The 16,205-nt window shown below is 37.7% G+C and overlaps 1 protein-coding gene across 2 annotated transcripts; it reads left to right on the top strand.

The window, feature by feature from the left end:
* The first annotated feature begins 982 nt into the window (after positions 1 to 982).
* On the top strand, positions 983 to 13,877 carry LOC109066006 (calponin-3-like). Of its 2 annotated transcripts, XM_042714570.1 has the most exons (8): positions 983 to 1,209; positions 10,686 to 10,807; positions 11,300 to 11,366; positions 11,597 to 11,734; positions 11,945 to 12,061; positions 12,677 to 12,823; positions 12,911 to 13,284; positions 13,342 to 13,877. In XM_042714570.1, exons 1-7 carry the CDS (start codon positions 1,153 to 1,155, stop codon positions 13,250 to 13,252), a joined length of 990 nt encoding a protein of 329 aa, XP_042570504.1. In that variant the 5' UTR covers positions 983 to 1,152; the 3' UTR covers positions 13,253 to 13,284; positions 13,342 to 13,877. The 2 variants fall into 2 exon arrangements, with proteins under 2 accessions (XP_042570504.1, XP_042570503.1); XM_042714569.1 differs by having other exon boundaries at positions 12,911 to 13,877.
* Positions 13,878 to 16,205: the final 2,328 nt, after the last annotated feature.

Raw genomic sequence — 16,205 nt, 5'->3', positions numbered from 1 at the left:
ATCAACTGGTCATTTAAAGCTACTTGACAATACAGAAAATGACACACAAATTGGATCCGTACACTTAGCCCGTGTTGTGTGTTTTATGATAGACATTGTTGATTGATTGATTTCTGTTGATAAATTGTGTTACTGGCATTTTACCATACCATAGTTACTGTTACCGTAGTATAAGGGTGGTGTCTTATTTGCTTTTTTATTCTTCATTATGTAATCTGGTAAGCACTTTTGGTCAGCGCCGGGGTTTTTTTTTTTTTTTAATTAATTTTTTTTTTTAATTGCCCTATATGCTATATAAAGTGACTTGCCACCATGGTTAATGTTAGTTTGGGCCATTAGTAACACTAGCAGTTATTATCAAATTATTTCATTTTTAACAGACCATTAATGTACAGTAAAATAGAAATATTAATCCATTTCATTTTTTATTTATTAATTTAATCACATGCGCGCGCGCGCGCACACACACACACACACACACACACACACACACACACACACACACACACACACACACACACACACACACACACACACACACACACACACACACATATAGTTTTTGAATTAATCATTATTATTATTCAGCTTATTATTATAAAAGTATTATAATAATTGTTGTTATTTAGATAATATAATTTATCATTTGTAGTAATATTTTCCATATATATATATATATATTTTTTTTTTTTTAAGTTAACAATGAAATGATTATTCTGTTGTTGTTGCTAGCAAACAAAGAATCAAAAAAAGACAAAGAAAGGATTATTACACCATACAACTGTAGAGATAAGCCACAGTTTCCAGTAATCCGAAACTCGGTCAATAGTTTTGCCAGGTGATCTATTACTTTCGCCCGTGGCACCTAGTAGCGCCAGAGAAACAATGGACGGTTTAATATGCAGAAGCGAGGCTTCTGATTGGCTCTGGCGGCGCGTCAGCCATTTAGCTCCACCTCAAATCCGCGATAGAAGCGAGAAGTTTTTGCGCGAGAGTTTCTGTTGTTCTGTGAAGTCACTGCGCGCGAGGATTATTCATGCACGCGGAGCCGACTCATCTGTACTGTGATTTTACTGCAGCTGTAGGACTTTACTTCACTCATTCCCTGTTGGTCAGCTCATTGAATTTAAGAGAAATCTCAAAACGCGAATCATGACCCAGTTTAACAAGGGACCAGCCTACGGATTATCTGCGGAGGTTAAAAACAAGGTAAACTAAACTTAATTTCTTTATTTCTTTGTTTTAAATATATTCATATATGTAGGCCAATGTTATACATTTTTAGCATATATGGTTTAGATTATCAGTTTTGATAGGAACAGGTAGGCTAATTGTGAGTATTACTGTACTTTTAAAGTAGTTTATTCTGCAGGATACTGTAGTGTTAGTTTGGTATTAATATGGTTTAGTTTAAATGTATCTTAAATTATTTTTTTAAACTATTTTACCTATGTTATTGATTATGTAAGGCTTAAACATGGCCATGGACGTTTCATTAAAGCTTTAACAGTTACACAGTCTTTAATTGGTGGTTGAATCCAAGTGAATTTGAATGAAATAGCACATTATTATTAATAATAATCAAATAATGATAACAATATTTAAGTAAGTGATGATTTAGATTGTCTTTTGTTTAGCACTGATTTGGCTAAGTTAGCATCCCCACGTTTGAAAAAAGTTTATGATATAAAAATCATATTTTGTATGATAGAGTAAAATTAATCCTCAAATTGATCTTTGATTGTCCAGAGTTTAGAAGTGAGCAGGGCAGAGATAATCTCCATGTTATTTTTTATTTTTTAATATGACCGTCATATATATATATATATATATATATATATATATATATATATATATATATATAATACTCATATAGAAGAAGGGTCATTTTGGGGAAACATTATGAAGCATGTCTAGTCAAATTTTTTATATCTCAGTAGTGATGTCATGCCTCATAATGATCAGACAGGATGTTGCATGCAATAAAATAAGTAAAGCCAATGAATCAACTTAAAGAATGACGACCCCCCCCCCCCCCCCCCACACACACACACACTTTCAGATGTCTTAAGCATGACATCATCAGTGCTGAAGAGTTATTTTTGACTTAAGTAATCTTAGTTCTCAGCTCATCAACAGGTAAATTGAACTGTTTTTCACGCCTGAACAATCCTTTTTGGTTTCTGTGTCTTTCATCTAACTCCTTCGGAAGTAAGGATTTCATCTTGGAATTATAAGCATTCCTAAAATGTGATGACAGTGACGGAATGTGTATAATCCTGTTTCATTCAGGAGAGTTCAACTACTGGCTTTGATTTGTCAAAGGGTATATTGCAATAATGACCTATTGAGCTCAATGAATGAATGTTGTTTTTTTAGCCAGAAGCTTTACAGGAAATATTTCACCCTGGAATGAAAATTATGGGATTATTTACTCATGTTGTCCCAAACCTGCGTGACTTTTTTTTATTTTTTATTAACACAAATGGAGAAATACTGGTCACTCATTGTATTTGCAATGAAGCTGGAGCTTTCAAGCTTTAAAAAGGATGCAAACACCAAAAAAGTTGTCTATATAACTTTTGTGCAGTACCTTTGAAACCATACCATAGGGATTAGAAATTTTAGTCATTATTCTCTAATAATTTTCTTCTCCAGTGAGCTGCCAACTGCTGCTTTCAGATCATTAAGTTAGTGATTTGAATCAAGAATCGAATTTGGTTAATCAGACTGGTTTTGTTAAACTGGATGAACCGATTCATCTCATAAGAATGATTCATTCTTGAATCACTACGTCTCTCAGGAACCCTTATGATGGTGCCAATTAAAACTAGATTTTTTTCTCACATAAATTCATTGTATTGCTTCAGAAGACAGAACATATGCAGTGGTGTGGTGCCTTAAGAAGTGGGTATACTCTTAATTTAATGCCCCCATTTTTTTAAGCAGCCCAGCAAAGGATGAGCACCCTGTGTTATAAACAGTGACATGTAAGACTAGTTTTGCATATTTAGTTCACCCCAAAATAGGGCAGTAGTATTTGCACAATCACTTAACAACTTCTGCCTGACTCCATGGAGTAGGGATCATTATAAAAATTAATATTAGCCATAAAAGAGATGCAGATTTTGCAATAAATAATAAATAAATAGACTGCAGCAATTAACATTTTGTCAATACCTCTAGTAAATTGCATGCTATTTTCTTTAGTAGTCTGTTCAGAATTAGAGGAGAAAAATTGTGATTTTCAGTTTATCCTGAACTGTGCAGCTCTACTCCTGTGTTTGACTGACTGTTTCTCCCATGACTTACAGTGACAGGTATATCCAATAAATGCTGTCAATTAACACTGCGTTATTCAGATGCTTATAATTACCTGGAGATGACTCGAAAACACACACACAAACCATATATTGTCGCAATCGTGTGTTTATTGTCTTCATGTTTCATCAGTCGAAACGTTTCTTTTTAGTCAGCTTAGCTACGATTTGGCTTTGTCTATGATAGCTGGATGCCTTTATATATATTAGGGATTTCCTGGCACGTCATAAGTTATTACTTCTATGAGTCAGTTTTGGACTTTCTGTGCCAGAGTGCCCTCAGGCTCAGTAGCCTCTCACTGCAGAACACAAGATCCAGGGGGCGTGGTTGGATCCCCATATAGGGGGTGGAGATTGGTAGATTAAGGGTTGGAGATGGGTAGGTTTAGGGGTGGAGAAGGGTGGGTTTAGGGATCAGGGGATGGAGACTGGTAGGCTTAGGTATATGTAAGGTGGGAGGAGTTGGATCTGGATCCAACCACGCCCTCTGGATCTTGTGTTCTGCAGTAAGGACCATCTCCTCAGGCTTCGAGTATACTTAAAACTTACCAAACTTAAAACCAAACCTGATGTGGTCAGGACCAAGTGTTTACACCTCGGTCCTGACCACATCACTGTCTTAACTGGATGTTTTTAGTTTACTCACATGGAGTTGGATCAGCTACTGGACTGTGCTGGACTGTCATGATTTTGGCTAATGTTGGACACTACTGAATGATGCGCATCAGAGGGGATTTAGAAGTGGGTATACACAATGCTACACCACTGATACTTTTATGATGCTTTCTTGTTTTGTTTTGGAGCTAGACATTCTCAGTCATCATGCACTTTCATGGGACTGAAATGAGTGGCCAGGATTTTACTCAAAAATTCCCTTTTTTTCCATAGCAGAAAGAAAATCTTACAAGTTTGGAAAGACTTAAGTCACGAATAAGTGATGACGGAATTTGGGATATTTCTGCTTTATGTTATGCTTTATTTATGCTTTATGCATGTGGCTATAAATACAATAGTGATTTTGACTACTTGCTAGTGGAAAGTAGTTCTAGGGACTTGTTCCATTACACCATTTCCCCTCCTAATCCATGATTTATTTTCCGTTTTATCTGGCTGGACACTGAAAGGCTGCAGGAAAAGTGCTTTTTTGCATGCTTTCAGTTTGAGGTCAGTAAGATTTTTGAAGATGTCCCTTATGCTCATCAAGGCTGCATTTATTTGAATACAGTACAGTAAAATACAGTAAAACACAGTAAAACAGCAATATCGCCAAATATTAAAAAAATGTAAATAACTGTTTTGAATATATTTTAAAATCTACCTTTCCCCGTGATGGCAAAAATGAATTTTCAGTGGCTATTACTTCAGTCTTCAGTGCCACCTGAAGATCCTTAGTTAATATTTAACCTTGATACATTTTTCCAGGATTATTTAATGAATTTCTTGTCTTGTAGGGTGTGCAAGGGTTTACGTAAAGTACTTGGTTTGTCCTTGTGAAACAATAGCAGCTTGGCCTTATCAGACATGAGGAATGCAGGCAGTGTTATTCTGCAGGGATATATATAAAAACATCAAATCTAGTGGGTCATAACTGACCTAACTAAACTTTTTTTATATTGTGCAGAGATGTTAATGACTGGATTAATAATACAAATGCTATAAGCAAATATTTTGTACGCTATTCATACGAGAAATACCTATACCAAACACAGGACAAACACAGTTAAGAAAGTTTCAATCAGTATTAACTTGTGAGAACTTTCTTAGTTTTCCAAGGACTTGTTTGTCTCGTTCCTTGTGTTTCACAAGCACTCTTGCTCTGTTGAAAGCCGAGAGCTGTTTTCTGCCTTTGTTTTCCTGCAGGCTGAACTTTGGAAATTTTGGAAGTCAAAGCTCTCACAGTGAGATTTAGAAACATTAGTTCCCCTGTAAATCATCATCCTGTAAATGTAAACATATCACCTTGTCAAATAGAATTATTCCTTAAAATAAAACTCACAAATGACATAATGGGAAAGGATGTTTACCCAATCAAATGAATGACCCTCTCTGGTTATGTAACAGCAGACATAAGGGGTTGTTCATTACGGGCTTGTTGCCAAACATTGTTGCCATCATCCTCTGTTCAGGTCCAGCACAGTGATGATATTGTTCAATCTGGTTTATTTTTACACATGGAAGAGATGTCAGTTAGCAACCTATTTTTATCGTGACCATTCGTGTTACATTATATTAATCATATCAGTTGTTTTTGTAATGTTGTTTTCCACTGACAGTGGGTAGATGGACATGGATGTATTTGGAACCCATTGGAGATTTGGTAGCTCTGTTTAGTAGTTAAATACAATCTCTTGTATGTTGCTTCCAAAATTTTTCCATGGTCAGAACTTTGAACATGGATTTAAATATGCAGGAATTCCCCCTGAAATGTTTGGATGACACCTTGATTCTCTCAGGCCTGGGAAAAACTTTTTCAGACTGTAATAAATTCATATTATTCTTGGATCTCACACTTATCTCATTCTGCATCTATTTTAGCATGCATGTCTGTCTTGAAGGCCTTGGTGTCCTGGGACACGATGAGGGTCAGAACAAGGAGGTCATGGTGGTTCTTGGGTAAAACCAGACCAGGTTAACCTTAGCGCTTTGATCTGTCACTCTCTAATGCCACATTCCATGTTGATCCTCAGCGTAAAAACACTTTTAATGCCATACTGTGACTGCTGATGGACAGGCGGCCCAGTGAGGGGCCATTACATTGCCCTGCAATGTGCTGATCAGCAATATTTTCCAGGTTTGGTTAAGACTCTGCGAAGTGTGGCCACTGTTGTTAACCCCATGTTGCCATTTTAGGAGAAACAGGAAAGTGTGTTTTCCTGAGGCAGTTGTTTAGGGTCTATTGTTCAGCAGGATTTTACAGCAGTGTAAACATAGACAAGGCTTTTTAAAGACTCGTATTTAAAAAGATTTCAACGTTTATTGAAGGTTTGAAATCCTTTTAGCCAAAAGTTGTCTGTGAATTACATTTTCTTTTACTCCTCTGCATTTAAAAACTTTGTGGTTTCTGAAATTGTGCCATTCTCATTTTGAGTGGTGATTAAGTCAACAATCATTATTATTATTTCTTATACTTAGAGATGGTGATGTTAGTTTGGTGGAAAAGTTTAGTGACTAATCTGAACACCCTAGCTATTACCTAGCAACCACCAAACAATGCTGGAAAATTGTAGTTCCAAAAATAACACACTGGTTCCAAATATTACACTTAATAAAAAGTTAAATAAAAAAGTTAGGATGGGCTTGTTTAAATAAAGCTAGTAAGTAGCCACCTGACATCCCCCCAGAACACCCTAGCAACATCATAGCAACCAATCAGAACACCCTAAGGCCCCGTTTACACTAGTGCATTTTCGTTTTAAAACACATAACTTTTGCTATGGTTACGCCTATCGTTTACACTACTCCGGCGTTTTCGACCCTCGAAAACAGACACTTTTGAAAACGCTGCAGACCCCGTTTTAGTTAGAAAACTCTAGGGTTGCGTTTCAGTGTAATCGGACCAAAACGGAGACTTTTGAAAACGATGTCGTGGCTGCCCACATTCACTCTGCGTATCCTTGATGACCGTGTAAACAATAACATCATGCACATTGTTGTACCCATAGATGTATAGATAGATTCCCCATTGGATCGCTCCAAGCAAGTCGACGCATCCGCGATCTAAATAGGGAATCTACCTATTCATATCTATGGCTGTACCTGAATGAATGGTCATGTGACATGTGTTTTAGGTTGTGTAGTGTAAACGGAGATCGTTTCTGAAACGCAGTGGAAACGCCAGTGTAGACGAGGATCGTTTTCATTCTTAAATGCCGTTTTAAAACAAAAACGCACTAGTGTAAACAGGGCCTAAGAATCACCCTGCAATCATCCATTACAGCCTATCTGTCAGCTAGCAATGTACTAGCATTGTGTTTGCGAATATTACACACACTTTCGAAACAAAATGTAAACATCTAATTACTACTGTTTTTCAGGAGAATTTTCAATCAGTTTGTGACTTAAACAGTTCCCTTTCAAATGTGAAAAAACAAGTTGATTTTTGCAGGTATAGTAGAGCAAATCTTTCCTTATTGTCTGCTGGGTATTTCCAGAGCGCATGGTTAAATATTGCCTAATACTGGCTGGACTAGTTGCTCGCATGTGATTAAATAGGCACACTTGATTTCAGCACAGTACCCAATATTAGTCAAAGAAGAAGGTCAAGTAAAAACATTCGTTTGTTTAACAAATTTATTTTTGCTAAGTTAGCTTTTATGATGCCACAGTAGGTTATGCACACTTCTGAATCATTCATTCTTTTACTAATAGAAGTGATGCTTATTTTTTTAATAAATAGGATTTTGTTGGATTGTAGATTCATGTCCATGTTGCTAAACTGTTTTTTAGCCTAAACCCAAGATGAGAAGGTCGTCCCTCCCCTCTTCATTGTCACCACTGTTTTATCGATCTCTGAGGGATTGTTTGTCGAATTGATCATGTTGTGTTGCGAGTCCTTTAACTCCCTGACCTTTTTTTAGTCCAGTGTTTGCTCGGTTTTTGTGCTGTCATCAGCTCTCAGAATTATGAGTGGGGGAGGAGAGCCAGAGGTCGGTCTCCAGCGGGATCAGCCCACAACCTTCCAGAATGTTCTTCTTCTGCAAATGCCTCTAACATCTCCATCAAGGGTCACATTTTTCTCTCTTTTTTTTCTACCACTGGCTGGTTTCCCAGTGGACTGGAAGGAAAGACAAGACAGACACATGGTTCTCCAAACTTTGCTCAGATTCTCTGTGGAGTTCCTCTGTTCTTTTTTCAGTCTTGATTTTTCCGATTCATGTCTAATATAAATCACCCCAGTCAATGGCTCATTATATCAGAGATATAACATTCTTTGTCTCTCACTAAATCTGAAAACATCCAGTGCTCTTTTGAACTATTTGGAACATGCCAAAAGTTCTGCAATTCTTCAAAGATGAGAAACTGTGTACGGTTTAGCTTTTTGTCTTTAATTATAGGAGAAAAGTCATCTCGGGTGACCTCAAATTGCACAAGGGAACTGCCACACACCCCACACGCCATTTTTTTTCTATTGGTCTCACATTGTGACTAATGGGCTGCAGTGTGGGAGGATGTCTGCTTGATCTTCAGCTTGCTGAGAGACCTTCTATGGAAGATTCCCTTAGGAGAAATAAAAATAGGCACAAATGAGACAATTGTTGGCATTAAGTACGTTGATATCGTAGCTCAGATAATATGTTGGTAATAGATTTGCCAATATACCAAAGTGATTTTAGTATGATCTCAGTACAATTTGAGACATTTTTCATATATACTTTGATTTAAAATTAGTGTATTCATATATCATAGTGTTTAAATGGTACTTTTAAAAAAAAAAAACCATAGTATTTTCATACCCTAAGGGGCTAGTTTTACCTAATTTGAAAGTTAAAAATAACTTGCTGATATTAATCTTATTTAGTTGAATAAAAATTGGGTTCAGTAAGTTTTTTTTGAAAGAAATTAATACTTTTATTTAGTAAGGATGTATTAAATTGACCAAAACTGAAAGAAAAGACATGTTTAACGTTGAAAAAAAAAATCTATTTCAAAGAAATGCTGTTCTTTTGAACTTTCTGTAGTTCATTCAACACTGATGCTAACAATAAATGTTTCTTGAGCAGCAAATCAGCATTTATAATGATTTCTGAAGTATTGTGTGACACTGAAAACTAGTGTACCCCTTACGAAAAAGAAGTTTATTCAAGTATGCTATTAGTATACTTCTTTTAAACTAAAAATAGGAAAGTATGCTTTTAGTTTACTTTTTATGTACTTCTCAGAAATGGGCTTTATGTACTCCTCAGAAATATACTTAAAATGACATTTAAGTATACTTGACTTATACTTACAAAAAATCTAAATATACTTGAACTTTACTTAAGTATACTTAATAAAATAAACTTGAAGTATACTACTTTTTGGTAAGGGACTGACTGCTGAAAATTCAGCTTTGCCATTATAGGAATAAATTACATTTTAAAAATGATTAACTGTTATTTTAAATTGTATTAATATTTCACAGTATTACTGTTTTACTGATTGCGTAAATAATGCAGCCTTTGTGTGCATAAGTAACTCCTTAAAAAAAAAAAAAACCTTTGACCGACCTCAAACCTTTGAACAGTAGTGTAAATTAAGCACATATAAATGTTACCTGACAAAAGATTTTTAGAGTGAGTCCAAAACATTATCATGGTACATGAGTCAAAAATCAGCGAATGCTAATGTTTCCCTCCAATCCTAAGAAGGAAAAGCAGATATTACAATTAACCTAGAGACTGAAACATAAGTTAAACACTAAGAGGACACTCTGTGTCTGTGTGAAAACTCGTTAGGACTGTGTACATAAGTTTTGAGATAGCAGACAGAAGGCCATGAGGAAAGCTCTTATCATGTTTTGGCGGGAAAGAGACATCTACTGTCCTGAACGCCTCCTGTTGAGAATATCTTCTCCCCCCGTTTCCCTGTACGTTCCTTTGTCCCTCTCTCTCGTGATCTGTCTTGATAGCAACATTTAGCTTTGTCTTTGTACAGTCTGACCCTGAATGCTGAACTTGAAATGGAGCCTCTGTGATAGAAGACATTTCCTTGACCTTGTATTAATAGCTGCTTTAAATAGGTTTGAATTTGCTGCGTTGAAATTGAATTATTTAATATCCTTTTATTTACGTAAAAAATATGCAAACTATTTTTGGGTTTCACTTGAAGCTGAAGTAATAGTTAGCACTAATGAAGAAGAAAACATACTCTGAGAGTCTTTATTAATGAGAAGTGCTTGCTATTGACTTTTACTATTACTCATACTTGATGCCTCAAGTGCCTCAATGCCTTTGTGGGAATTTAATGCTCTGTTGTTGGCACAGTCGCATGTCGGTGTTGCATCACAGGCTTTGAATGCCATTCTATTCACAAAGGAGAAAGCCAAACAAAGCCAGAAAAGAGTTTTTATAGGGAATCTGATTTAATTAGGCTGCATTTGATGATTTTCCATTAGCTCTAATGCAGCTTTTAAAAATCAAACAGGCCTTTTAAATGTTTCAAACTGTTGTTATGGTGGTTTTTAAGTCAAACATGTTCTGTGTGAGGATCAGCAATGTTTATATTGGCATTACAATATTTGAGATAAGCATGTATGCTGATACGTTACAGTAGAATCTAAAGGAAGATTGTCCAGGACCCATAACTATGATCCTGCAGAGCCGGTTTGACTCATAAATGAAAGATGCATGTTGGCTGACTCACTCATTGGGTTATTTCTTCTCACAGATCGCACAGAAATATGACCAACAGAAGGAGGAGGAGCTTCGTTTCTGGATCGAGGAGGTGACTGGCATGCCGATCGGAGACAGCTTTCAGAAAGGGCTCAAGGATGGCGTTATACTGTGCGAGTAAGTTGGTAAACATAAACATATAACTTGGCCATGTGGGCAAGGTTTCCCTGCTGAAAACAAAAACAGTTTTAACCAGTCTGAGCTAGTTTGTCTGCCGTAGATTTTCTCCCAGGCTGTTCTGTTGGTGGGTTTGGGTACATTTCAGCTGGTCAGACTGGGAGACCACTTGTCTGAACAGCTAAACACCAGCTGTGCCAGGCTAAGAGACTATTCATGGCACTATTAAAACATTGCTTGTTTGAGCATCCTGGCCGGATATAATGACACACTGACTCAACAAATGGCATACATTTGGGCCGGGGCTATCTGTTCGGGTGACCAGTGGCAGAAAACCTGTATGGAAACAATCATTATTTTTGCAATTCCATTTGGAGATGCTAGTAAAACCGAAATTACATACTTCACCTTTACTGTGTCCATAGAATATGCTTATATTTTTGATGCTTACAAAACAGAATTGAAATCACTCCCTGTTTTTATTCTTTTCAGATTGATAAACAAGCTTCAGCCTGGATCAATAAAGAAAATAAACCATTCACAGTTAAACTGGCATAAGGTAAATATTTCAGAGAAAGATGCATGAAGCAGAAGCTGCTAACAACTGCAGATGCCCCTTTAGCATTAAAAACTCTGAAGTATCAGAACTCTTTATATGCTGTAAGAATAAATGGACCCATTCATGTACTCTTTGACTCATCCACCAACAACTAACTCTTTTATCTGAAAATGAGGTAACCAATGATGTTACGGAGAAACACACCCTTACTGTTGCCATTGTTCCCTCAGCTAGAGAACCTTGGGAATTTCATCAAAGCCATTCTAGCCTATGGGCTGAAGCCCAATGACATCTTTGAAGCTAATGATCTTTTCGAAAACGGGAACATGACGCAAGTCCAGACCACACTTCTCGCTTTGGCCAGTATGGTATGTTTGCGAGTCCTTCAGTTCTGCTAAACATGAGTCTTATGTTGAATATTATGTAAAGGCCTATTACAAAGAAATAAAAATAAGATTTCCTTGAGTAAAATGATGACATTTGGTTTATAGGTTTAATTAAAAAAACAAAAACAATCTAACATATTATTGACGGCTTAAATTTTGCAACTATAAAATTTTTCTTTCTTTTTCCTACAGGCAAAGACAAAAGGCATGGAAACGAACATTGACATTGGTGTGAAATATGCAGACAAGCAGCAGAGACATTTTGATGATGAGAAGATGAAGGCAGGCCAGTGTGTCATTGGACTTCAGGTAGAAGACTCTCTTCCTGGAACTTTTTTTTAACTTTCTTTTTATGCTTTTAGCAGACAGGACAGTAGAGAATGACATCAAAGCATTGGGTAGAGAGTTTGGATTGGCAAAGGACAGCAAGTCAGGACTCGAACTCAGATCGCCAAGACATGTACTTGTCAGTGTATACAGTATATATGTCACATTATATGTCAGTGTGCTAACCACTAGACTATCAACGCCAACATGAATATTATGTTTAAAGGAAGCCTGACCATTGTGCTACCTACTTTGTTTTGTGATGGGGCAAAAAGGGAAGACCCATTACAAATGAGTCATTTAGCTAATGCTTTTATCCAGAGCGACTGGAATAACCTCAGGTTAGGCAGCTACTCAAGGCCACAATGGTGTGATCAAGGATCATTCACTGTTAGGGTTGAACCTACAACCATTCAGCAAGTCTAGATTTAAAACCAAACAGCTACTCAACCAATATCAGTGCAGACGTGCTTCTGGGAATGGTTTCTAAAGATAAAGATTGATTGGAGGACCAGATTGTTTGGAGAAAAGTGGAGATGGATCATCTTCAGGAGTGTTTTTGACCCACTTTTGAGGTGTTTCTGACTTTTGTTTCAGATGGGAACCAACAAATGTGCAAGCCAGGCTGGGATGACCGCCTATGGGACCAGGAGACACCTTTACGACCCCAAGACGCAGACAGAGAAACCCTATGACCAGACCACCATTAGCCTGCAAATGGGCACCAACAAAGGAGCCAGCCAGGTACACCCAAACACAGAATGTATCAACAGTATATCACACAAAAATGATCAAAAATGAGACATTTACCATGTGTTTGTCTCTCTCCAGGCTGGCATGTCTGCCCCAGGCACCAGGAGGGACATCTATGACCAGAAGGCAGCTCTGGAACCATTGGACAACTCTACCATTTCATTGCAAATGGGAACCAATAAGGTGGCCTCTCAGAAGGGCATGAGTGTGTACGGCTTGGGACGGCAAGTGTACGACCCCAAGTATTGCGCCACCCCAATGGAGCCCATAATCCATGCCAACGGCAGTCAAGGCACGGGGACGAATGGCTCAGAAATCAGTGATAGTGACTATCAGGCAGAATATCAAGAGGAAGAGTACCAGGGCGAATACCACGACGAGTACAGAGGGCACTACAACGACCAGGGCATTGACTACTAGAGAATGCTGCTGCACTGTTAGTCAAAGCAGTATTAACACGATGTATATCAACAGAGCAAGTCTTTTGCAATGCCATTTGCTTCTCACAGTTACCCCTTCCCTCCCAGCGCATGTGTTTGGGTAAACATTCGTGAGTGGTTATATCTCAAATCTGCCATCTTAACAATAGTAAAATTGATCTTTTATAATTTCTTTTATAAAGTGTTTTTTATGAAGTATGGAGAACTGTAAAGAGAATTTTCTAGTATTGCAGTACGGTCCTTCGTTTTACACCCTACGCCTTTTGAGTTCGCTACTTTTAAAGCTTGTTCACTATTGAAATTCCGCTCTGCACCAACTGCTCTGCAGTTTGAAGACATTCCTTCCTAAGTCATTCTATTTGAAGTAACTTCGTTTAGAATTCCAAATGCCTGGAAATGTTACAAGCTACAAATGTTAGCGTTTTAAAGATTAGCTGACTGGATGACCATAAACATTCCGCTATTGCTTAGTTTTTTTGTGGCATAATATCGGAAAATCTTTCCCATTGTATTTATTGCCCTGCTTTTCATTATAAATCCTCTGTCATATGGTTCTTTTATGAATAAATTCTATCTTATAAATAAACTATTGAATGTCTTCAATACTTGGTTCTCCACGCATGTCTTTAATTTTGACCATCATTGCCTTTAAATTTAAATATAGCTGTTCGGTTATGTATAAATTTTAACTGATTTCAATTTTATTAGGATTAAATAGCACATTTTTTCTTTTTCCCTTAGTCAGACTGGTTCTTTGCTGTTGTCCAGCTGAGGTGTGGTTTCTGCAACGGCCTTGATTTTGTTATTTGTTTTTTTTGCTCTTGTATCTTTTATGAGGGTGAATTGAAGTGGCACAGGGCCTCATATGTGCGCTGACTGTGCCCAAGTATCACTGCACAGCCATAAATCTTGTGTTTTTGAGGTTACCCTCAGAGGCGTTTGGAAGCTGCTCCTTGTGTCGACAGCCCAGAGTTTCTGGAAACCGTTATATAACCACAAAAAGCAGTGAAAAAGAATCTAAAGTAGAGCAAGTCAGTGTTTGTGCACCAATTTTTGGAACTAATGCATTTTGTGCATATGTATATGTTTGGGTTTTTAAATAAATTACTGAAAAGCTCTTGTTTGTGTCCTGGGAAATACAAAAAAATCATGCTCTGCATCTTTTCATACTAAACCTTCAATTAAGTCAATGAAATGCTGCACTTGATGACTTTAGAGTTCAGCTGACGTCCATGGAGGGATTTGGAACGAGTTGCAGACCACTGAATTGAATTATGCTTTCCATGCCGTGACCTTTCTGCATTCTTATTGGCCGCGGTGTCAACCGAAACACGACGGAATGGTAAAAGTGTGATGGGGCTTCGTGATGGAACATTCCAGATGTATTGGACCAGTTTATGTTGGTTTGAGGCTGCAGACTTGAACTGAGAGCAGAAGAGGACTTATACGTGCAGCAAATAAAATGTTAGAATTCTGGGTCATTCCAAGATATGTAACGTAATGCCACATGGCAAAACATTATTCTGTTTCCATAGCGATTTGGGGCAATGGAAGGCCAATAATATGTAAGAATTCTCTTCAATGCGTAGTCACTGCAGTGGTTGCAGTCATAAATGAAGAACCAAGCGTCTACTAATTTAAGTAACATGTTAGTGCTTAATCTGGGTGTCAGTGAACTTGGTTGAACTGCTATTGTGTAAGTGGGTCCACATGAGGGGAGGACTACATACAACTATATCCATGCGTACAGGACAGTAACATGAGAAAGCAATGGCATTCACTCAAGTGCTGCCCCCTGCCCCTCCTGACTGTGTTACTCCGGGATAATCAGCGCTTTGTGCTGGTTGCGGAATCCGGGACGAAAACACAAGACTCAATTATAGAGAAGGTCCGAAAAAGGCTGTTACCGCAGCAACCACAGAAAGCCTTTAAAGGCAGACGGGAACTCAGCCGGTGTTGCAGCTTTTGTATGCTGCGTCATGCTGCTAACTGTGCCACCCTGGTGCCAGCTGAGGGGCCCGGGGCCAAAACCATGTGCAGTCATGAGGTAGTTAGTGGTGTTTGCTAAGGCAAGCATCACTATTATTACTGCTCATAGAACTCCGTAACACTAAGTATTTAACTTCAGCATGCAATTCCTCCTGCACTGTTTGTGCTACGGACGTAAATTATGCCTCAAATCATGCAGGATGTTGCTGAAAGGTGTGCTAATTGTTTTCTTTACTAGCAGATGTTAAAATAAGCTAAATGAATTGACATGTTTAAAAAAAAAAAATAGTAACCGTAGCAAAACAACAAAAAACATAGCAACATAAGAACACCTTAGCAATGCACTAAAAACCATTCAGAACACTTTAGCAATCACAAAGCAACCAATGTCCCTTTAAGAACTTTTAAAGGATTCTATAGTCTTTGAAGCAACGCACTAAAACCATTCAGAACTCCTTAGCAACACCCTAGCAACTGCACAGCAACTAACTAAAACCCACCCATACTCAAAACACAGGCATTGTGGCAGTAAGTTTTGCGAAAATACAGTAGCCTCTCTGATTATAGAAGCCACCGAAACTGATGGAAAGGTAATTTAAGATATGAACTTTGCTGAACCGCTTGCTTTACAGAGATAAAAGTAGCTGTCTATTGATTTCATGTCCCAAAAAAGAAATATAATAAAGGTGGTCAGCTGCGTAGAGGCGTGTTGCAGACCCAAAAACAATAAAGAATAAAAGATGTGTCTGGAGTTCATTAGCAGATCAGCCTGGATCCTCAGGCTGAACCTCACTCCATCTGGCCTGGAATGAATGGAGGGGGGAGAGGATGAAGAACAAAGATATACTGATGCACAGACAAACACGCTTCGAGGAATTGTGACTGCTGATCACCGTGAATTCATTCCTCGCTGTTGAGGTGAAAGATTGAGAAGTGGGCTTTAA

Source organism: Cyprinus carpio, chromosome A24 (assembly GCF_018340385.1).
Source record: "Cyprinus carpio isolate SPL01 chromosome A24, ASM1834038v1, whole genome shotgun sequence".
NCBI classification, from domain to species: domain Eukaryota; kingdom Metazoa; phylum Chordata; class Actinopteri; order Cypriniformes; family Cyprinidae; genus Cyprinus; species Cyprinus carpio.
This window is presented reverse-complemented; position numbering and strand designations above follow the sequence as displayed.